The sequence below is a fragment of the Macrobrachium nipponense genome, chromosome 24, assembly GCF_015104395.2.
Source record: "Macrobrachium nipponense isolate FS-2020 chromosome 24, ASM1510439v2, whole genome shotgun sequence".
NCBI lineage: Eukaryota > Metazoa > Arthropoda > Malacostraca > Decapoda > Palaemonidae > Macrobrachium > Macrobrachium nipponense.
Genome location: NC_061091.1, coordinates 4,067,243 through 4,092,555, shown reverse-complemented (window position 1 = coordinate 4,092,555; position 25,313 = coordinate 4,067,243). Strand labels below are relative to the sequence as shown.

Here is a 25,313-nt window from a genome sequence, read left to right as displayed (position 1 = left end):
TATAGAAGTAAGGGACGAAAATAGTGAATATTTAGCTGACATAGAAATTAATGAAGCTGATATTGTGCAGGCAATTAATGAAATTAAAAATGGAGCTGCTGCAGGGCCGGATGGAGTCCCTGCTATTTTGTTAAAGAAAGTAGTTCATTCTATCGCAAAGCCACTTGCAATATTATTAAGACAAAGTGTAGATACAGGCAAGATTTATGATGAGCACAAATTAGCATATATCACCCTACTTTCAAAGTGGATCAGACTAGAGGCAAGTAATTATAGGCCTGTGAGTCTAACATCACATATTATGAAAGTGTATGAAAGGGTAATGAAGAAAAATATTATGAAACATTTAATAAAAAATAATTTGTTTAATATAGGACACACGGTTTCGTACCCGGAAAAAGTACACAAACCCAACTGTTAGTCCACCGTGAGAACATATTCAAAAATATGAAAAGCGGAAATGAAAACAGATGTGGTTTATCTAGACTTTGCAAAAGCTTTTGACAAAGTAGACCATAATATATTAGCAAAGAAAATTAGAAAACACAATATCGTAGATAAAGTAGGAAGATGGTTAAAAGAATTTTTACACAACAGAAAACAGATAGTTATTGCAAACGATGAGAAATCGGATGAAACCAAGGTAATATCCGGTGTGCCACAAGTACGGTGCTAGCTGCAATATTGTTTGTTATTATGATTGAAGACATAGACAGTAATGTTAAGGATTCGGTAGTGAGTAGTTTCGCTGATGACACAAGAATAAGTAGAGAAATTACTTGTGATGAAGATAGGAACGCTCTACAAAGAGACCTTAACAAAGTATATGATTGGGCAGAGGTAAATAGGATGGTATTTAACTCTGATAAATTTGAATCAATAAATTATGGAGACAGAGAAGGAAAGCTATATGCATATAGGGGACCTAATAATGAGACAATCACAAATAAGGAAGCAGTTAAAGACCTTGGTGTGATGATGAATAGGAACATGTTATGCAATGATCAAATAGCCATTCTGTTGGCAAAATGTAAAGCAAAAATGGGAATGTTGTTACGGCACTTCAAAACAAGAAAAGCTGAACACATGATTATGCTTTATAAAACATATGTTCGTAGTCCACTTGAATATTGCAATATGATATGGTACCCACACTATCAAAGGATATTGCACAAATAGAGAGTGTACAAAGGTCCTTTACAGCTAGAATAGAAGAAGTTAAGGACCTAGACTACTGGGAAAGACTACAATCCTTAAAATTATATAGTCTAGAAAGGAGAAGAGAACGCTACATGATAATTCAGGCATGGAAACAGATAGAAGGAATAACAGAAAATATCATGGAACTAAAAATATCAGAAAGAGCAAGCAGAGGTAGATTAATAGTGCCCAAAACTATACCAGGAAAAATAAGGAAAGCACACAGAACATTAATCCACTACGCACCAGCATCGATAATGCAGCGTCTATTCAATGCGTTGCCAGCTCATCTGAGGAATATATCAGGAGTGAGCGTAGATGTGTTTAAGAATAAGCTCGACAAATATCTAAACTGCATCCCAGACCATCCAAGATTGGAAGATGCAAAATATACCGGAAGATGTACTAGCAACTCTCTGGTAGACATTAGAGGCGCCTCACACTGAGGGACCTGGGGCAACCCGAACGAACTGTAAGGTCTGTAAGGTCTGTAAGGTCTCTCTCATTCAATGTTCAAAAATGAAGACTTGTGATTTGAACAATGTTCTTAATTAGTCAACAATTCTTACTTGGTTATATGTTACTACTCTCTGTCCCCGAGTGTGTGCATGTTTTGTTAATGTTAGTTCCTCGTTGGACGAGTGGGTTACGTCCTCGCCTACCGATTCGGTAGCCCCGAGTTCGACTCCCCGCAATGCCAACGTGGAACGATAGGAATTATTTTCTGGGTGATTAGAAATTCATTTCTCGATATAACGTAGTTCGGATCCCACAATGAGCTGTAGGTCCCGTTGCTAGGTAACCAATAGGTTCCTAGCAACTTAAGAAATTTTGTAATTTGTTAAATTTTGGGGTCAGAGTAAATCGTCGTTTCATTATATAAACATTTTCAAGTTATACCTTATGCAACAGACCGGCGGACTTCAGTGACTCGTGCATTTAATAATACTGTTCTGCAATAATTAAATCTTTCTCTCTCTCTCTCTCTCTCTCTCTCTCTCTCTCTCTCTCTCTCTCTCTCTCTCTCTCTCTCTCTCACCAAACTTTTATAATCACTACAAAATAAGACAACTAACTCCCTCATCTTCAGCTCTCTCTCTCTCTCTCTCTCTCTCTCACACACCAAACTGTAAAAATCTACAGAAGATGAATAAATCCAATCTCGCTCACTTGTAACTAATCTCTCTCTCTCTCTCTCTCTCTCTCTCTCTCTCTCTCTCTCTCTCTCTCTCTCTCTCTCTCCTATCAAGACTAATCAGCAACAATGACCACAAAGCAAAATGACCAGAGAGACACTTTTATCTTTTAACTCTCGGCATCCCCCACCCTCCCCCCTTAGGACGTCCTGAAGGATGACGACCGCCGGTCCCGTCAGGAGCTGGAGCGCGAGGAGGAGGTGAAGGAGCTGCGGAGGCTGGTCCTGGCGGCGAAGTGCCACGCCATCAGGGAAGCCCAGGTCCTGGAAAAGAGACACATCAGGTAAGGACGAGACGCTGAAGATGGCGGGAATTGCGTCTATAAATAAGCGCGGGAAACGAACTCTGGCCCTTGATTGTTTGTTCCGAATTACACACACACACACACACACACACACACCACACACACACACACACAGCGCGTTTTAGCAGCGAAGATCAAAGCGTAGGAATAGAGAGAGTTTAAAATTACGCTCGGCAAATTGGGAAAAGAAAAATTATTGCTTTTTAAGATGGGAAGATCAAAGAATACGCGAGCATGTGCGCACACACAGGCCATCCGGCGCGTACGAAAGAAAAGTCGTTAGCCAGAAAGAGGAGAACTTACGATTTTACTGCTTTAGATTTATAAGCTTAAAGCAGAAAGCTTAAGAGAAAGCTAGAATATGACCAGAAAAGCTTTTGGCGTCATTTTTATTAGAATGATTGTTAAATTTTAATCGTCTGACTTCTTATTTCGTGCATGCGAATTTCGAGACTGCCCCCCTTAAATGATTCGAGTTGCCCTGTCATTTCCAGCCCTCGTGTAATAATAATAATAATAATAATAATAATATACTTAGGAAGCAGACCCTCTCTCAAGCATACTTTATTAAAAGTAATGGCTACCTCAGCAGCGTTACACTTGTAGAGCTTCTTCTCTATTTTGCGAATAGCGGCTTTTTCCGTGCTACTTAAACAGGCTAGTCGAGCGCCTATAGAGGTCATGTCAAATACAGGGTCAAAATAGGTGTATATATTTGAATTTTACAGATAAACTATGATACCATAGTCATCAAAGTCATTAACGATTTTTTTTTTCTCTCTCTCTCTCTCTCTCTCTCTTCTCTCTCTCTGTCTCTCTCTCTCTCTCTCTCTCTCTCTCTCTCTCTCTCTCTTTCAAAGCGAGCTTTCGTCTGGAGCTGCCAGACATCCTCGGGCTGGGAAGCTGAGGGTGGACTGATCTTGGTGCGTTGTTGTTGTTGTATTAAGCCAACACTTCTTGTTGGCACGGGCCTTTCCCTTGTTTAGCCCGTAGGTGATCTGAAAAGATTCATCAGGTTCATGGTTAGTTTTATGAAATTGGAAATATTTTTCGTTGTAGAGATAGGAGTGAACAGGGAAAGGATGATGGTGTCAGTAAGGGAGGGCCATCATGTCATATTGTAGTAGAAGTTTGAAAGAATGTAAGGCTTTCGAATATTAAAGAAGCTGTAAAGGTGAGGTTGCCCAACCCTTTACTCCCTTGGGTCCCTGCGGGAGGATTTCAGTGGTAGGTAAAGTTTAAAGATTGATAGTGGATGATGTGGCTAGAGCCTTACAGCGAGGGGATGCGATGAGGGTGATTGATGTTACTTTTAGTTTATTTACCTTGGTGGAGGTAGGTTGTAGACCATCTGGGCATGCTCTTCTAAGTTTTCAATGATTGTTTTTGTGACTGTGGCAGCTGCAATCTTGTGCAAGTAATTCAATTTGTGCTGCACCTCTTAGCTGTGCTGTTTCTCTGCATTCCAGCAGGTAGTGAAGGAGTGGTTGCTGTGTTTCTTCTTGACAGTGTTCACATGGTCTGACACTGTTTTCCACGATTTCCCAGCAGGCTTTATATCCTAGCCTGAGTCTGTGGATGATCACAGCAAGTTTTCTTGGTGTGTGCCTGTCTATGGGAGGAGGCACTAGATCAGTCGACGTCTTATACCATCTGGCAGACGGTGAGTTCTTTTCAACCCACTCACGATGGTCTTTTAGCAAGTTTTCTTTGCAGAGTGGTTTCATTGCATTCTTGATTTGTTGCAGTGCAGGTTGTATATGTATTTGCACTCTGTCAATGTGTTTTGTACTTTTGGCTAGCTCATCGGCCCTCTTGTTGCCTGGAATTCCTATGTGACTGGGTATCCAGTTTAAGGTGACAGGTCTTCCTCTTTCGCTGTGCTGGTGCAGCAGTTTTAATTCCAGCTAGCAGTGCTTTGTTCTCTTTATTTTTCTGTTGTTGCAAGGCTTGCATTGAGGACTTTGAGTCGGTGTGGATGATTACAGGCCCTTCTTCATTCTCCAGTGAGTACAGCAGTGCCTGTCTTATTGCTGTTAATTCTGTCTGCATAGTGGAGGCGTGGTAGGAGGTCCTCCAGCAGGCTGTGAAGTTTCTTGAATATACTGCAGCTCCCGTAGTTTGATTCTCAGGATCTACAGTGCCATCGGTGTAGTATGTTTGTGCCCCAATGGTCTCAGTGTTTCTGATTGCTTCATTGGCTGCCGCTCTTAGCTCTTCTCTTGTGCAGTCTTCTTTTGCTCTTGGCAGTGTCCTTCTTCCAGGGTGGTAGATGTTGTGTGCCCTGTGTTGTGTCTGGACTTAGCTGCAACAGTGTGTCTGCCATGCCAAGACTCTTGATGTTGTCACTTTGGTCCTTACCATAGAAACTCGGACTTTGAATCTCTGGGTGTTTAGCAAGTTCCTCTCTGGCTCTTTTCCTCGGGATGGAGTCTCTTTCTAAGAGGAACATCTTGGCCATTGTGCTTGGATTTCGCTGTGCAATCCTATCCTCTAGTAAATCTCTTGGTGCGGTGTCCGTCCTCCTTATATCTGTGGTTGACAGCAGGGGGTCTGCCCCATGCTTGTCTCCTATTGGCTGGTGGTGGTGAGTATTCATTTTCATTGGTTGCCTGAGCCAGGTCTCAAGCCACTTTCTTTGAGCCGATGGTTGCGTTGCAGCAAATCCTGCAGCCGTTTGGACCTCCTGAGCAGCGCTGTAACGTTGATGGGCGTTGCGCTACGCTGTGGGACATCACGGCTACTTTGATTTCCATCGGCTGCAGGAGTACCTCGTTCGGGGGCGTTGTCGTGATCGGTGGTGTCATTGTTGGTGGCAGGTCTTCTCATACTCGTAGGGAGGAGAAATTCTTCCTGTGTCGTATTCAGTGTAGGTTTTATTTGCTGGATGAGGAGCACCTCCAGCAGGCGCAACCGACGGGCATCAGGGGCCTTCCCGATGATTTTCGTGTTCTGTATGACGACATCCTGGGAGATGGTCTCCTGATGTTTGGTGCAGGTTTGATTCTTGATAGCCCCCTCTTGGGCGTGGCACGAGTCTCTCTTCAACAGGCTCATGGTAGTCATACCTACCTAGGCACCGCTGCATTCGCGGACTGGGCATGTATACTGGTACACTACATGTGTCTGCTTCAGGGGTTCTTGTACCAGTTGAGAGGGGTTATTTTTCATAATAAGGTCGCGCATCCTCCGATTCTGGTAATATATGATTAAGTCGATATTTTTGGTGTTGCCAGTTAGGGATACATTTTCAGAAATAATTTTCTTAATGGAGTCCTCTTCTTCAAGGTAATGGGAACTCATGAAGGCTTTGTAGTACAGCTTGATATTATCCTTGGGGCGGGGCTGCGGGCTCTCACTACCGTACCATTTCTCCAGGGCTGTGCGGACTTCCTTGCTGATTAAATTATTAGAGTACCCGTTATTCACAAGTATTTGAGAGGCAAGGTTAAGTTCCTGGAGAGTGTCCTGCCAGGTCGAGCAGTGGGAGAGGGCCCTCCTGACGAAGGCCCTGACGGTGGTGCTTTTGAATCTGGCGGGGCACTCGCTGTCTCGTTGAGGCATTCCTAAATTGGTCTTCTTTGTGTAGGCTGAGGTGCGGAGACCGTCTTCCATCTTCCATCTTACTTACAAGGATGTCGAGGAAGGGGAGCCAATCGTCGGAGCTGTGTTCAACTGTGTAATTCAGCACACTGTACTGCTGAAATGCTTGACAGAGGGCTTGTACCTCATCCTCGGCATCGACTTGCACAAAGATGTCGTCAACATAACGTCCATATCTGCAGGGTTGCTGCATCCTGACGAAGACTCGTTCCTCCACGGTGCCCAGTGGAGAGCCCATCGCCACACCGTCCTTCTGGCGGAACATCTGGCCACGGTGGGTGGAGAAAGGCTTCTGGTATGTTGAGGGGCGCTGTCGACTGATTCCTGTAGACACGATCAAGGATTATATCTATGGTTTCGTCGACAGGCACGTTCGTAAATAGGGACTCCACGTCCAGCGACGCGATAATCCTGGTCTCAGGGGCATCCTTGATGGCTTCTAAGAATTCTGCCGAAGACTGCAGGCTGTACCGATTCGGGACGTAAGGGGTCAAAATTTGGTTGAGGCGTTTAGCCAAGGCGTACGTAGGGGCGGGCGTCTGGCTGATGATCGGCCGGAAGGGGTTTCCTTGTTTGTGGGTTTTTACATTACCATATAAATAAGCCAGGCTGTAGTCTCCTTGTATGGGCGGGAGGTGCAAAGCGTTTGTCGCAGCATTCACTGTGCTGATGACTCCGTTAGCCTCCCTCTTGATGTCTGTCGGGTTCCTCGTCAGGCGCTCGAACTTGCTCTCATCAGTAACCTTACTGATTACGAACCCAATCCCTATCAAGACGCCCTTCTGAAGCTGGGTCTTAATTGCCACTTCATTTCGAGACCCAGGCCTCATGACAAGAGACGCGAAATAGAGTTGCCCCGTAGACTCCTATTCCCGGGCAAACTTCGAAACCCCGGTAGGGCATCGTGAGAACTACCGACGCCCTTCAACCCCTCCTACTTGCTGAAGCTCTTACAGAGAGGGGCTTGCACACCAGCGGGATCCTCACCAAGGAGATGAAGAAAGCAGTGAAGGAACTGAAGGAGAAAGTGAACATCACGGTGCGACGCGCGGACAAGACAGCAGCCTTCGTCTTGATTGATACTGTCGAATATCACGAGAAGCTGGATGCTATTTTGTCTGACGAAAGCAAGTTAGAGCGCCTGACGAGGAACCCGACAGACGACATCAAGAGGGAGGCTAACGGAGTCATCAGCGCAGTGAATGCTGTGACAAAGGCTGTGCACCTCCCGCCCATACAAGGAGACTACAGCCTGGGTTATTTATATGGTAATGTAAAAACCCACAAACAAGGAAACCCCCTCTGGCCAATCATCAGCCAGACGCCCGCCCCTACGTACGCCTTGGCTAAACGCCTCAGCCAAATTTTGACCCCTTACGTCCCGAATCGGTACAGCCTGCAGTCTTCGGCAGAATTCTTAGAAGCCATCAAGGACGCCCCTGGTACCGGGATTATCACCTCTCTGGACGTGGTGTCCCTATTTACGAACGTGCCTGTCGACAAAACCATAGATATAATCCTTGATCACGTCTACAGGAATCAGTCGACAGCGCCCCTCAACATACCAGAAGCCTCGCTCTGTACGTTGCTGGAGATCTGCACGAAGAAGGCCCCTTTCTCCATCCACAGTGGCCAGATGTTCCGCCAGGAGGACGGCGTGGCGATGGGCTCCCCACTGGGGGTCCTCTTCCCTAACTTTTATATGGGCACCGTGGAGGAACGCGTCTTCGCCAGGATGCAGCAGCCCTATTATATTGATGACATCTTTGCGCAAGTCGACGCCGAGGATGAGGTACAAGCCCTCCGTCAAGCATTTCAGAAATGCGGTGTGCTGAATTACACAGTCGAACACAGCTCCGACGATCGGCTCCCCTTCCTCGACGTCCTTGTAAGCAAGACGGAAGACGGTCTCCGTACTTCAGTCTACACAAAGAAGACCAATTTAGGACTTTGCCTCAGCGGAGACAGCGAGTGCCCCGCCAGATTCAAAAGCACCACAGTCAGGGCTTTCATAAGGAGGGCCCTCTCCCACTGCTCGACCTGGCAGGACACTCTCCAGGAACTTGACCGCGCCTCCCAAGTACTTGTGAATAACGGGTACTCTAATAAATTAATCAGCAAGGAAGCCTGCACAGCCCTGGAGAAATGGTACGGTAGTGAGAGCCCGCAGCCCCGCCCCCAGGATAATATCTAGCTGTACTACAAAGCCTTCATTAGTTCCCATTACCGGGAAGAGGAGGACTCCATTAAGAAAATTATTTCTGAAAATGTATCCCCGACTGACGACACCAAGAATATCGACTTAATCATATATTACCAGAATCAAAGGACGCGCGTCCTTATTGTGAAAAATAACGCCTCTCCGCAGGAACGAGAACCCCTGAACCAGATGCATGTAGTGTACCAGTATACATGCCCAGTCCACGAATGCAGCGGCGCCTACGTAGGTATGACTACAATGCGCCTGTCGAAGAGACTCTCGTGCCACCCAAGAGGGGGTTATCAAGAATCACGCCAGCACCAAACATCAGGAGGCCATCTCCCAGGATGTCATCATACAGAACACGAAAATCATCAGGAAGGCCCCTGATGCCCGTCGGTTGCGCCTGCTGGAGGAGCTCCTCATCCAGCAAATAAAACCTACACTGAATACGACACAGGAAGAATTTCTCCTCCCTACGAGTATGAGAAGACCTGCCACCAACAATGACACCACCGATCACGGCAACTCCACGGAAAACAACGCTCCCGAACGAGGTACTCCTGCAGCCGATGGAAATCAAATTAGCCGTGACGTCCCACAGCGTAGCGCAACGCCCATCAACGTTACAGTGCCTCTCAGGAGGTCCAGACGGCTGCAGGATCTGCTGCAACGCAACCATCGGCTCGAAGAAAGTGGCTTGAGACCTGGCTCAGGCAACCAATGAAAATGAAGACTCACTGCCACCAGCCAATAGGAGACAAGCATGGGGCAGACCCCCTGCTGTCAACCACGGATACAAGGAGGACGGACACCGCACCAAGAGCAGTCCACCCTCAGCTTCCCAGCCCGAGGATCTCTGGCAGCTCCAGACGAAAGATCGCTTTAAGAAAGATAGAGAGAGAGAGAGAGAGAGAGAGAGAGAGAGAGAGAGAGGAGAGAGAAAATCGTTAATGACTTTGATTACTATGGTATCATAATTTCTGTAAAATTCAAATATATACACCTATTTTGACCCTGTATTTGACCATGACCTCTATAGGCGCTCTACTAGCCTGTTTAAGTAGCACGGAAAAAGCCGCTGTTCGAAAATAGAGAAGTCTCTACAAGTGTAACGCTGCAGAGGTAGCCATTACTTTTAATAAAATAACAATAATAATAATAACCTGCTTCGCTTGATCGAAAGTCGCACCTCCCTGATTGGCTTAGTTTGCCCTGGTTTTAGGAATTTGAGAGACAGAGAAAGAAAAGCTGTATTTTCTCTGTCACACACACACATCAGAGTAATTCAAGCTAGGACAAATCATAGTAAAGCTGGTTACCCGGGAGAAGGGCAAATGGATGGGGGGCAAACCCATCTGCAATTTTCGTGGCCAATTCAATGCCCTGTAAACTTAAGATGACACTTGTGTGTTTCGATCAATCGCGATCTCATTAAAAGTACAATAATTATAGCACATTCGAAAGCAAAAGTATATACTGCTACTCTATCATTAGCATACACCGAGCAAAAGCACTGCCACACTTTTACTTAAGAAAAGTACTGGTATACTCGGGTATTACGCTGGCCAGTGGAAATGCTGAACAGTAAAAGTACTGTCGATCAATAATTCATACCTTATATTTCAAGTTCAGGGAGAGAAAGTGTATATCGAATATGTGCATTTTTCTCGTAAAAGCAGTCGCTAGATTACTTACAATTTAGGTGAATCAGTCTGTCATTTTCCTAAGTGTATCCCTGTTGTCATCTTCAGTAAGTAAAGTGACATAAATTCTGTCCCCATCGTTTCAGCCACCTCAACCCCCACCCCCCCCACCCCCCCCCTCCCCCCCACTCCCCCCCCCCCCCCCCCCAACCTCTCTCTTCCATTGAAGGTGACACGTGTACTGTAATAGGACCGAGTCCTATGCCTCTATATTACTCACCCCCATCTCGCTACTAGTACACCTTTCATACTTCCTTCCTTTCTTTCTTTCTTTCTTTATTTCTCACTTTCTTTCTCTCATCCTCTCATCTTCATTCCTCACTTCCCTTTTCTTTTCAGATCCTCCTCTCGTTCTCCCTCGAAGCTTCTTTTTTTTATCTGTATCTTTCTCCCTGAAAAAAAAGATATATCCACTTTCCATTTTATCTCTTTTTCATTTTTGCATCTCCCCGTCCATCAGAATAAAAGTCACCTTAACCCTTTGACGTTTTTTGTATTTTTTATATAACAGGAGCAGAGTTCGAGAAAATAGAAAAAGGCAAAAACAATCGTGGAGTCCCAGAATGCATTAGCGAGAGAGACAGACGGAATATGAAAGTGTAAAAGCGGCCTTGAGCTCTTTCAAATTAAGTCAAGTATATAGTGTTTTTAATACATATACACATACACATACATACAGGAAAAGAAGTGTAGAGCTTTGGACTGAGTAGCGCTTGTCAGCTCAGGAATTCTGTAGCGATTGACGAAAGAGTAAAAATGGGATTTAAATCGTAATATTAAGTCTATTTAGTCCAGCAATGACAAAAAGGACGAGAGCGAATGAGAATGTCTTTAGAAGTCAGAATCTGCGCTGGGCTGGGTTGTGGGACTATGTTGTGGTTGTTGGTTGTGCAGGTATAGAGAGTTAGAGTGCTTGGTTCCTGGAATGAGTGACAATACAAGCCGTTGGAAGTACCACTACGTGAAAGGAATGATTGTTCCTTTGTATGAAGGTATATACGTAGTGGAGAGAGAATTAGACCGCACAACATCACTTCCCCGTAGGGAAACTAGTGCCATCAGTGCACCTCACGCAGTGCACTGTAGGCATTACTTAAGGTGACTTGCAGCGTCCCTTAGGCCCCTAGTTGCAACTCCTTTCATTCCTTTTGCTGTACCTCTGTTCATATTCCTTTTCGTCCATTTATACTTTCCACCCTCTCATTATAATTGTTTCACAGTGCAACTAACTGCTTTGAGATTTCCTCCTGTTACGCCTCTCAAACCTTTATATTATCAATTTCCCTTTCATCGCTGAATGACGTCATAGGTCCCAGGGCTTAGCCTGAGGCCAGAATTCTATATTCCATTGTATAACGTTGCTTAATATACCAGAGATTTTTGCTAGGATTTGATGAAGAAAGTAAGTCACACGACAAATAACCGGTAGAGGAGTAGTAATATGGAAATTGAACAAAGAAAGATGCTGTACTAGGAAATGGCCCGTTGCAGAATAACCACTGGTTCCATGCAACGTAAAAACACCATACAAACAAACAAACTAACTAGTTTATGGATTTGCTATGAAATGGGAATACGAGACCTTATTGAAGTGCAGGACAGAGGGTGAATATGGCGTACACGGTTCTAGAAAAAGCTGAATGATGGAATTAAGACGAAGGAAGTATTATTACGTCTGAGTGGAAATCGTATATAAGGTAAATTGTCGAGTGCCACTAGATTTTTATTATTTTTTTTTTTTAGGTAAACTTCTGAAAAGTGATAAAAGAAAAACTGGGGGAAAGTATATTAGTTATGTCATATGAATATTGTCTGTAAACCGACCATGAATTAGATTATAAAAAAGAATTACCACGAGGTAGAGTATGAAATTACAGAATACGCTGGAAAGGAAGGAAAGAGGTTATGGAAACGAGCGATCATAACATCCAGGAAGTGTCTGACTTCATTCAAAGCAGAGATGGGTGATACCATAGTCTTCAATAAGGGTGTTCGTCATCCCTCTGCCGAGTCTTGTGTGTGTGTAGGTGCATGGAACACACCAGGTGTTGGGGTGACTCATCCCTTATTCAGCCGCTGAAATGTCAAACTGGAAGTGACTTTTTCTTTTCTCACTGGATCCATCCTTCGTTAGATATATCGCTTTATATGCCTATTTGTGTATATGTGTACATATGTATATGTAATTTCAATAGCTTCAATGGCTATTACAATTACTATGTATCTGGGAAAATGACTAGTAGATTTTATTATATATATACATTATTTATTCATAATTTATATATATATATATATATATATATATGTGTGTGTGTGTGTGTGTGTGTGTATATATATATATATACTATCTGCAGTATGACCCTCAAATATCAATTCAGGAATGCCGAAGACACATGGATGTTTTTTAAAAGATATATTCAATAAGAAACGTTTCGCACATGACTATGTGCATCATCAGTCTGAAAAATGACAAAATAACATTAAAATACTAAAAATACACTGGATTCTTAAAATGACAATTAAAAACATTAAAAGACTAAAAAAAAACTAAAAAAAGCAAAGCAAAGTAAAAACAACTGCTGTTACACCAACCTTCAGGTACAAAGAAAGAAGATAGAATGACCAAAGAAAGAACAAGAACCTCCAAAGACGACTATGCCAGATATAGTTGAGCAGAGGAGCAGCCACCGTTTAACGATGGAACGAGTCTTTTAATATATAATGACTCTAAGGTCGTCAGATAATCTGCATCCTTAGAATACCCTATTATGGAAAAATGCTGCTTCTTGACCTCAATTTTACAATTGATAGCATGATTTTTTATATTTGAATGTTTCTGGTCTGCTCAATCTTTGTCCCGTTCTAAAACTCAAACCTAAGTGACTGTAATAACGCATCTGCAACAACCTTTTCGTTGATCCAATATAAGTACCAGGACATCCTGGGCATGTAAACTTATAGACCACATTGGATCTCATGAAGGGATGCAGACGGTCCTTAAAGCCAAACAAGGAGCCAATTTTGCTGGGATTATTTGATAGCAATTTTAAATTAATGCACGGTATCTCAGTTTCAATAATTTGTTTCAGTTTATGCGAAAATTTGGAGTTAAAAATATAAGGGATTGAAGCATACATAAGTTTTTTCGGAACATTAAAAACCGGTGTGGCAGGATGAAAATGATTAATTAAAAGTTTGTTGACGGTTCTAAAAACTAGATCTTTGGGAAATGAATTTTGTTGAAAGAAAGTAGTTAAAAATTCAATCTCTTTATGAAATATGGCCCAACTGGACGAGTATCTAAGAGCCCTATATACTAAAGCATAGTCGTCTTTGGAGGTTCTTGTTCTTTCTTTGGTCATTCTATCTTCTTTCTTTGTACCTGAAGGTTGGTGTAACAGCAGTTGTTTTTACTTTGCTTTGCTTTTTTTAGTTTTTTTTAGTCTTTTAATGTTTTTAATTGTCATTTTAAGAATCCAGTGTATTTTTAGTATTTTAATGTTATTATTTTGTCATTTTTCAGACTGATGATGCACATAGTCATGTGCGAAACGTTTCTTATTGAATATATCTTTTAAAAAACATCCATGTGTCTTCGGCATTCCTGAATTGATATTTGAGGGTCATACTGCAGATAGTATTTGTTCCCGAGATGATACGACACTTGTTCTTCGTCTTCCTGTTTGCTTTCCGTCTTCGCCTTCGCGGGATTCATCACTTTTCACAACTGCTGAGACACCGTTACCCTGCTGCAACTCTTGCTACTGCTAGGAAGCTTGAAAAGACGTCCCTGAAACTCGAGAAATCAAAATGTGACCTAGATTTTCTGCAATACTGCGAGCTAAATGGCGTATATCCGAAATTCGTCCGATTCAAACTGTATAAGACATCCCTTTACGCTACTGAGTTCTACAAAGATGCCCTGAAAGATCTACTTCGTAAGGAGATTACTACGAAACAGACGGCTATTCAGAAATTTAACGAGACCGTTACCCAAATGAGGAGGCTCTTGTTTGATGACTTGTCCTTTGTTGATCGGTTTATCTTTCAGAAATTGTTTAATAATTATGTAAATGAATTTATTTCTCATATATTTGCCCGCCATCAAAGAAAGTTGCAGAATTTGGGTATTGTAATTCCGATGTTTGACCAGAGAAACCAATGTATATTTAATTTTTCCAATTATGTACTGTCCAAAAGGGAAGAATTCTTACTGTCTTTCGGGCTTGATTTTTGTTTACCCTCCTATAGACCTGACTATGCCAGATTTTATTTCCCTTTGGAGGTGCTGTTTCAAAGACTTGTTAATTTGGATATGCAAAAAAACTTGAGTAATTTACAACAAAAAATGGCTGCTCTTATACATAAGACTTATGCACAATTAAAGGTTACGTGGACTCCGTTTTTTAAAAAAAGAGGATTTGGAACTTTTGCTTTCACTTAGGAAACGTGATGACCTAGTGATCTGCAAGCCAGACAAGGGCAAAGGAGTTGTGTTATTGAATAAGAATGATTATGTCAATAAGATTGAAGACATACTGTCGGACACTTCTAAGTTTTTAGCTCACGGTGATCCTAATTTTTTAGACATTTATAAACGAGAGGATCGTATTAATAGGTTTTTAAGGAAATTAAAAACTGACAACATTATTGATGATAAAACCTACCAAAAGCTGTATGTAACCGGTTCTTCCTTCAGTATATTGTATGGGCTACCAAAAATTCATAAAGATGGAATTCCTATAAGACCAATTATGGCAGCGTATAATAGCCCTTCTTTTTCTATTTCAAAATATCTGGTGTCCCCCCTCCCCCCCCCCCCCCCCCCCTCCTTAACGAGTATACTTCAAGTCAATTTATTTTAAAGAATGGTTATGAATTTCAAAATCAAATCATTAGTCAGGACGGTGACCTGTATATGTCAAGCTTTGATGTTGAGTCTTTATTTACGAATGTTCCCTTAAACGAGACTATAGAGATTATTTTAAACAAGGTTTTCCCAGATGGCAATTTTACATTTCATGGTTTTACTAGGTCTCTTTTTAAACAACTTCTAGAACTTGCGGTGCAAGATTCTATGTTTATTTTTAATCAAAAATTGTACTCTCAGGTAGATGGTGTTGCTATGGGTTCTCCATTAGGACCTTTATTTGCGAATTTTTTTATGTCTTTTTTAGAAGAAAAATTTTTAGATTGTTGTCCGTCGTCTTTTAAACCATTGTTTTACAGAAGGTATGTAGATGATACCTTTGTTCTTTTTAAGTATCAGTGGCAGGCCACCCAGTTTTTAGATTTTATTAATGAGCAACACCCTAACATTAATTTTACTATGGAATTGGAGAGAGATAATTGTTTACCGTTTTTAGATGTTTTAATCACGAGAGCTAATTCTGTTTTTACTACTGCCGTTTACAGAAAGAACACTTATACAGGTCTTGCAAATAATTTCTACAGTGCTTGCCAAACCAGTTTTAAATTGAATACCATCTATACTTTAGTATATAGGGCTCTTAGATACTCGTCCAGTTGGGCCATATTTCATAAAGAGATTGAATTTTTAACTACTTTCTTTCAACAAAATTCATTTCCCAAAGATCTAGTTTTTAGAACCGTCAACAAACTTTTAATTAATCATTTTCATCCTGCCACACCGGTTTTTAATGTTCCGAAAAAACTTATGTATGCTTCAATCCCTTATACTTTTAACTCCAGATTTTCGCATAAACTGAAACAAATTATTGAAACTGAGATACCGTGCATTAATTTAAAATTGCTATCAAATAATCCCAGCAAAATTGGCTCCTTGTTTGGCTTTAAGGACCGTCTGCATCCCTTCATGAGATCCAATGTGGTCTATAAGTTTACATGCCCAGGATGTCCTGGTACTTATATTGGATCAACGAAAAGGTTGTTGCAGATGCGTTATTACAGTCACTTAGGTTTGAGTTTTAGAACGGGACAAAGATTGAGCAGACCAGAACATTCAAATATAAAAAATCATGCTATCAATTGTAAAATTGAGGTCAAGAAGCAGCATTTTTCCATAATAGGGTATTCTAAGGATGCAGATTATCTGACGACCTTAGAGTCATTATATATTAAAAGACTCGTTCCATCGTTAAACGGTGGCTGCTCCTCTGCTCAACTATATCTGGCATAGTCGTCTTTGGAGGTTCTTGTTCTTTCTTTGGTCATTCTATCTTCTTTCTTTGTACCTGAAGGGGTTGGTGTAACAGCAGTTGTTTTTACTTTGCTTTGCTTTTTTAGTTTTTTTTAGTCTTTTAATGTTTTTAATTGTCATTTTAAGAATCCAGTGTACTTTTAGTATTTTAATGTTATTATTTTGTCATTTTTCAGACTGATGATGCACATAGTCATGTGCGAAACGTTTCTTATTGAATATATCTTTTAAAAAACATCCATGTGTCTTCGGCATTCCTGAATTGATATATATATTATATAATAGATATATAAATATAGATAAATAAATAATATATATATCTTATATAATATATATATATATTATATATATATATATACATATATAATATAAATTTATATATATAAATATAATATATCTATAAAAAATTATATATATAAAATATATAATAATATAAATATATATATATATATATCTATATATATATATAATTTATATAACTATATATTATCCAGTTTAGTGAAGTATAAATTCAACATTACTATTTTGCCCGCCTAATTAAAAAGATAATCGCCATATTTTATCAAAACCTATATGAATATATTCAAATCTTCTAATTTTACATAATGAGAATGCAAGACATATTTAGAAATAGGGCGAAAATGTATTAGGAAATTGGAACACATATTTATGAAGTAGATGGAAACAAATAAGTATTAAAGGAATTCTTGAATTTGATTGAATTAGTTAAGGATGCTTTGAATCAGTCGGTAATTGTTGTAGATTAGTTATGCGTGATTGGTGGAGAGGTGTTGTAGGCTCTGTTGGCCTTGGCAAGAAAGTGGTAAGGAAAAGGTTGGAAGATATATATTCTGCTTGGAAGGTTCATCCGGAAATCTGTTGTTAAATATGAATGTGGCATTGACTACTGCTTTCTCTCTCTCTCTCTCTCTCTCTCTCTCTCTCTCTCTCTCTCTCTCTCCACCAGGAATGCAGTATCCATCCATGTAATTGTTTGAGTGTAGTGTATATATATATATATATATATATATATATATATATATATATATATATATATATATAATATATCTATATATCTATATATAATAAAATATAAATGTATATATATGAATATATATTAATATGTGTGTGAATATCTTTTACAGTAATCTAACAGTACACTATGAAAGACATAAAGGGCCATAAAGACACTGCATGCACGTTGCAACCCTACATTTCGATTACTTCTGTATTCCTGCTCACGCAATATAAATAGGAGCCTACTGGTCACTTTTACTAGGTATTTAACGTAATTATAAAAGCCAATATGTATCTATATATATATATATATATATAGATTAATAGATAGATAGATAGATAGGTATATAATAGGCACACGAACGGACTGCAGTAGCTTGCATTCGTACCCGAAGAAGTTAAAGCGCCCATACGAGGACGCTCAATAAACAAAAGGGAGAGGGATCCATCACGGAAGACCCCAAAGATACCGTTGCAATTTCGAGACCGGATCCCCCAAATAAACAAAAGGGAGAGGGATCCACACGGAGGACCCCAAAGAGTACCGTTGCAATTTCAAGACCGGGATCCCCCAAAGAAATGGGTCTCTCAGAGAGAGAGAGAGAGAGGGTGGGTGGGTTCAGGATTTGTTTACCCCCACGTCATTCTGCTTAGCTTCAAGACTCCTCTTATTCATCTCCCTCCAAAGGACTTGCGGTCGCGTAAGGAGATTATCTGTGCCACTGTCCTGAAAAGGGTCCTATTTGTCCAAAAGGTCTTTTTGAACGTCGCTGATCTCCTTTCGGTCGCGTTCATAGGGGTCGCGAAAAGGGCTGGTAGAAAACCGCCGAGCGACAGAGCTTATACTTCGGCAGTCTTTTGAATATGAGATGTTTAAAGAAACATTAGCTTAATATATATATATATATATATATATATAATATATATATAGATATATTATATTACATTATATACTATAGCATATATATACATACAGATATATATACATATATACATATTGTTACGTATCAGGGCCTCGTATAAACCGAATACGTAAACGGGAAATATTATATGGAAAGGCAAAGTAACTGGATTTTAACTTACCTTAAAAAAAACAGGGTTTTGGTATTACTATTTTTAGAAAGAAGGTCGCCAGGAAACTCAGCTAATTACTTTACATACATTTATTTACAAGAGGCCGTTGAATGGCCTGGGAAAAGTAATTGCAACTTGTCCGCACATGGACCAAATCTATCTCGCAATAAGGAAAAAACTGGCCACAAACATATGTGTAACAATGCTGGTTCCCACCAGGGGTGATCTTGGTTAAAGTAAGGAAGCACTTGCGAGTGAGACAGGAGACGGATTCAGCGAATCTGGAAAATGAGTTCCAGATTAACACAGTATAAAATAAAGACTTCTTGTCCAAATTTACAGTTACTCACTTTTGTCTAACACACTGGGGAAAGAACTCTAGTGGTTAAATGCGATATTCAATGACTTAATTTGTCTGGGACGATCACAAAAGGGAGACATGCGGCCACGAGGCAGTGAAAGGAACAAAAGGATGTTCATTTGAGATTTAGGAGAGTTAATTGGGAAATGAAATTCAGTTTACTGGACTCAGAGGAAAAGGATGTACCTAGATGCATTATTGGAAGTGGACCTTTGTAGAAAACTGGCATCCGCTTTGTCTGAGGTCTGGGTGCGCCAGTAGCGCCGTGGGTAGGCCTAATGGGAAGGCTGGTTGGGCAGGACGTCTGTCCTGGGTCACGGACTTGAGTGGACTGAGGCCGAATGCAGGTGTGATTCATGGGAGATGGGTTCAGCTTATCCCCCAATAGCAGGGCATCCTGGAAACAGAACATACGGCCAGCGAAGGGTTCACAGGAAAAAGGAGCTTAGAAGTAGGCCTAGTAAGTACCTAGCTAGCTACACACTTCCCTTTGGGATACGTCCCTAAGGAGTGAGAATTTTATTTCCCCACTTTAACATTAAATTTCTATCTCTGGCTTGCGTTTTCCCCTTTGAAGTCAGCTGATTAGGGGAAAATGGCTGCTTTTCTAGTAATCGAGATATTTAACTCAATGCTGGGTAGACGAGGCGATCAATAAACGTAATAATATATATATATGATTAATCCGGAGTGTACGTATACACCTCAGGAATACTGTATATATATATATGTGTGCTCCCGTCTAATTAATATTGAATTTCCTTTGTTCGTGCATAATTGAACTCGGGCAATGTATACGCGTATCTGAGGCCCTGTAACCTGGCAGTACCTGCAATATTCATAGCCTCATGATGTGCGTCTATGGGGAAGTTATTTTAGAATATCGTTAGGGGCGTTTGTACTGTGGAGAGGGATTTGGCTTGTTTTTATCGTTGAGAGCGTATATATATAGGTTGTTTTGCTGAGGAAGTGTGAGATATTTATAGTTAGACAATCTCTCTCTCTCTCTCTCTCTCTCATATACACACATACGCCACTCTCTCTCTCACATATACACACACGCATGTCACTCTCTCTCTCTCTCTCCCATTCCTTCTTCTTCCTTACAAACACCCTTATTTATAGTTAGACAATCTCTCTCTAGACAATCTCTCTCTTTCTCTCTCTCTCTCTCTCTCTTTTCTCTCTCATATACACACATACGCCATTCTCTCTGTCTCTCACATATACACAGGCATGGCACACTCTCTCTCTCTCTCTCTCTCTCTCTCTCTCTCTCTCTCTCTCTCTCTCTCTCCTTCTTCTTCTTCCTTACACACACACCCTTTCTGTGTTGCCTAAGGGAAATGGGGTATTTCACGACACAATAGAAATATATTTTCTTAGCGTTTTCCAAATCATATTTCATTTTGCTGAAAGTATAATAATCAGCCTCCTCCACATTACAATGTTCTATGGCTTGGTTTTTTTTTTTCTATAGCCTTTTATTTTCCAACCGACAGGCAACTGGAAAAGGAGGAGGAGGAGCGCCAGGCGGCCGAGATGGAGGCCGCCCGCTTGAGGGGCCTCCGGGAGGAGGCGGAGAGGGAGAGGGCGAAGCAGGAGGCCACGAAGCTGGCTGCGGACGCCCTCAACAAGCAGATCGAGTACCAGGAGGAACTGAAGCAACTGAAGTTCAAAGAGAAGAAGAAGGTGAGGTAGGGGAGGGGGAGGGGGAGAAGGGAGGTCGCGAGGGAGGGAATTGTAGGAGGGGAAAAGGGAGAACAGGAGAGAGTTAGGAGGGGGAGAGAAAGGGGGCGAAAGGTACTAGGGGGGAAAAGTGAGGAGTATCGAGTAGAAAAAGAGATGGGGAGGGAGGCAAGAGCAGTAAGGAATAGTGATGAAGTCCTTTCAGACTAATAGGGGTGAAATAAAAGTAATTATTGATAATAGAGGCAATTTCTCGTTAAGCATAATATCTGTTAACATGCGTGTACTTCATGTATGCGCTATGCATCATGCTGCTAATGGGGCATGGGTGAAAAGTGGATTTGAAAGATTGATTGATTGATTGTGTATTATATCTGTGGATTTGAAAGGTGGACTAGCATGTTAGTAGATGATTTGGCCTTGTGGAGAGAATGGAGTTCGGTAGTTAGGTTAAAAGGTGTGTGTGTGTGATTCGAAAGTATCTGGAGAAAGGTAGAGAGAAAAAGGATTAGAAAGAGTTAGACATGTGAAGGGATACTGGAAGTGAGATAGATGTACAAGGTAGGTGGATGGTGCAATGTATAGCTGATGAGCTTTCTTCGACTCCTTTGACGGTGTGCAGATGGATTTTATCGTGATCTTTATCATTTTATCCCTAGAGACAACTTGTAAGGTTATTTGTGGAAGGTAGCTCATGAACATGACTAAATGAGAGAGTAATTTCCATGAGGAAAACTTTGTGTCACTTTTTGAACGGTTAACAAAATAAACTTCAGGAATATCTGTGCAGTTCTGAAATTATTCGAATAATTTTTCCTGCAGTTATCAGTCATTTGATAATAACACTGTCTGATTTTGATGGTGTGAAAAGTGATTGAAGAAGTATTTGGTCAACTAGTAATAACTAATCAGTAATAATTACTGATTAGTTATTATTGGTTGACCAAATACGGCAAATACGTAATGCGTTATTTTTCACACTATCAAAATCATGCATAGTTATCAACTTACTAATAGCTGCAGGAAAAATATCCGAATATTGTCAAAACTCCACATATATTATTTGTCTGTTAACATGTCTAATTTTAAAAAGTTATATTCAAATGTGAAATAAAAATTTGTGGTATTTTGTTTCAATATCAGTTGTAATTGAACGGTCTTACTACTCAAGAGTTAAAGAAAACGCTACCAAGGAAATAGATTTACGTTGATCATTGTTAATCACACAAATACTGAATTATACATCTTGATTATTAATAATAACTGTTCATTGAATTCCATGCCACAACCAGGAAGCCCAGGCAGTGGCGAGGGAGATCGTCAAGTACAAGAACGAGCAGGCGGACGAGTCCGCAAAAAGGAAGAGAAGAAGAAGAAAGACAAAGTAGCCGCGAAGCGCGTCATGGAATTGGCGGGAATCAGGAGAGAAGAAGAACTCAAACTCAGCAAGCTTCGAGACGCGAAGGTTAATAAACATTATAAAAATATGATTCATTTTATATATGGCCAGTCATATCCAGACTTTAAACTGACGACTCACTCTCCCGCAGGTCGTCCTTGAGGCGGAGGAACGGCAGAAAGCGATAGCCGCTCGGCTCGAGGAGGAGGCGATGGTCAAGCAGACGAAGGAGGACCTGCTCGCCCTCTGGCTCCACGACCAGGAGAGGAAGTTGCTGGAGAAGAAGAAGAGGGAGGAACTGAAGACGATGAGGGAACAGGAGAAGGTGAGAGATGACGTGGATGGAAAGGGTGCGGCAGGAGAATATATTCTAACTCTCTCTCTCTCTCTGTGTGTGTTTATGAGTAATACTGTAATGTAACAATGTGTAACACGAAAGACATTTCTGTATTGATTTCAAGGGTATTACTGTATTCAGTCTTAAGTAATGAGTGCAACGTATTTTACTCTATTATGATGTACCTATTTTCATTACTAGAAAAGGTATGCATTGCTGATAGAAATTAACACTCGACAAACCTGGAAAAACTAACTGTGGACAATGTCATACTAATGTGTTATCAGGCTTAAAATTCTAAAATCTAATTCGATGAGCGCTATTGAAAATTCAATTTTTTTCGCTTACTCAGGGAGTAAGCCTACTAACTACTATTTGTTGTTCTTGGTGGGGGGTTAGGAAAGGTCTATGGAAGAGCCTTAAAAGCTCTGTAAAAGGTGTTTTGCGTTTAGCTAAAGTTACAGGAATTTTAGGAAAGAATATTTATGATTTATTTATCAGAATGAAAATGTAAAACAATTAAGAATGTGTATGTTAAACAGTAAAGATCAATCATTTTTATTAAAATATAGCGTATTTATTTTATTGTTCGTTAGCGAAACAATGTTCTATTTGACCATAGATTTTAACACATGCCCCGAGTAAGTTGGAGGTCTGATCACGCCTTGTTTTTATTCAAACAAGCCCTGTTGCCAGATTTTAGAGTTAGCGCATAATTAATGTCACATGTAGATAGATCATCTCTTACCCACGAATGAGAAGGGATGAGGAAGTGCTGGAAAAAAAAAAATAACACCACCACCAACAACAACAAATAAGCATAATGGACACCAAATTCGCTTGAGAATCAGTGTTGAAGAATCTATTTCGTGTCCTTTTTCCGTAAAACGATGTTACAAAAAAGAAATAATGTTAGTACCTATAAACTCTATCAAGCATTGGTATCTTTAAGAATGGTGTAGTGATAGATTTCTTTTGGAAGGAAAAGTTTTGCTCTTTGAACGAAGTTTCATGGCGTCATAGTTTTTAACTATCTATCACTCATCACAAGCGCCTCAGTGGCGTGATCGGTATCGTCTTGGCCTGCCACCCAGGTGGCCGCGAGTTCGATTCCCAGGCATTCCACTGAGGTGTGAGAGATGTGTATTCCTGGTGATAGAAGTTCACTCTCGACGTGGTTCGGAAGTCACGTTAAAGCCGTTGGTCCCGTTGCTGAATAACCACTGGTTCCATGCGACGTAAAAACACCATACAAACCAAAATCTATCAGTCATCACCATTTCGGGGTAAAGGGACTCATCTTTGGCCCTCACTGACATGGTCGATGATGCAGCATTGTGCAGTACGTCACAGCTTCCTCCTGTAGACAGCCATTTTGCTTCCACGCTTTCAGCTGGAGCGCGAATGGAGAGAGAGGGAGCTGGAAGAAGCCAAACAGAAGGCCGAGAGAGACGCCAAAATAACGAAAGAGAGGAGGCAGCAGATAGAAGACAGACAGAAGGCGAGGATGGCGGAGGCGCTGAAGAAGAAGGAGGAACTGTTGAGGAAGACCGACCACTGGATGATCACAGAGGAGAGGGAGCGGACGACGATCCAGAAGGCGCAGAAGGTGAGTGATTGAAGTGTTTGATTCTGTAATCTGTAGGTCTTGGGCCTCATTATGACCCATTGCAACTCGATCTGAACCACTTACCTAGACCGTGTTTATAAACAGTCATGGTGGCATTATCTGATATATTGTCTGGTTGAGAGTCGGTGTCACTAAGTGAGGTACTAATTGTGTAAGCATTTTAGGTCTGAAATATAATGTAATGAATAGGTATGATGCTTCATCCACTTAACCAAAGAATTTTTTTCCAAATTAACTGAAATGCAGAGAAAGAGAGCATAATATGAGGGATTAGTAAAATTTATAGTGAATGTCAAAAACAACCGGTTTCACTGTAACTCGTTTTTGTGTACAAATGTAATTCTATTAAACATTTTTTTTTCTTTTTATTCTAGGCCAAGGAAGATTACGAAGCCCGAATAAAAGCACAGATCGAAGAGCACGCCGAGAGAAGGGCTAAGGAGGCTGAGATGTTGAAGAGAGAGAAGGAAGAGGAGATCCTGCAGGTGAAACTGAGGCAAGCGGCCCTCACCAGGCTCAAACTTGACACACTGAAGGATCTGAGGTGGGTGTGATCCAGACTGGAAACTGGAAGCTTCCAGTGAGCTGTAGGATCCACTGGAATCGATTGTTCTTGATTTCAACAGTGACACTTTTAGACTAATGACTAAATTTGGAGACTGTTGACATTGACGTTTCAAACTGGGGGTTCTTGACTTTTAAGATCTTTAGACCGATGCTGACGATGGATAGATATATCGGCGATGGCTTTTTGGAGTCTCCGGTAGTGATATTGGACACTGGTGCTGTACTGTCTTGGGAAAGTCTAGTATTGATTGCGATGACTTGAGCTCTTTCTAGACACTGAGAACAATATAGCAGGCTGGAGGTAATCATTGCTACTATCGGTGGATTTCTAGCTGCCCCTGGAGATATTCAAGTGTTGGTATTTTAAGCCCAGATGTTAAAAATAGATATCGCTGTATGCAGGTCATTAGCAGTTAGTCACTTCGTCTGTTTATGGCAGATACGCTGTTTTACAGATTAAGATACGAGAATTTGAACTTGATACAATGCTAAAAACTGTAACGAAATGAAAAATGACAACAATCTGAATATTTATGGACTCTAAAACAAGATCAAGGTCTAGTGTTTGGAGAAACATTGTAAAACGGATATATTTTCTACCTTTTTTTTAGAGAAAGTTGTGAGTGTGTTCCAGCTACTTGGAAACGATATTAGGATAGCAGCTTATTCATCGTTTCCCACGCTTTATAAGCGCGTAATTATATAAACTCAAGAACATACATAGTTCAGCTAGGCTCATGACTGTTCCTCTTCTTTTTCCCTCCAGGAAAATGGCTCTTCCGGACCATCTAGTCAAGGACCTGGAAAAAAAGCTGCACCTGAAGAAGCAGGAGAACGACATGAAGAGGA

The 25,313-nt window shown here is 41.0% G+C and overlaps 1 protein-coding gene across 1 annotated transcript in view; it reads left to right on the top strand.

Moving 5' to 3' along the window:
* The window catches only part of LOC135205739 (cilia- and flagella-associated protein 45-like), a gene marked incomplete at its 3' end in the record, with an annotated part of 38,003 nt that extends 12,694 nt beyond the window's left edge, over nt 1–25,309 (top strand). The window contains 8 exon segments of the mRNA XM_064236832.1: nt 2,540–2,679; nt 20,345–20,534; nt 21,824–21,878; nt 21,881–21,996; nt 22,082–22,255; nt 23,661–23,876; nt 24,272–24,441; nt 25,231–25,309. Of these exon segments, the coding sequence (XP_064092902.1) occupies nt 2,540–2,679; nt 20,345–20,534; nt 21,824–21,878; nt 21,881–21,996; nt 22,082–22,255; nt 23,661–23,876; nt 24,272–24,441; nt 25,231–25,309 (1,140 nt within the window).
* Between the last annotated feature and the right edge of the window lie 4 nt (nt 25,310–25,313).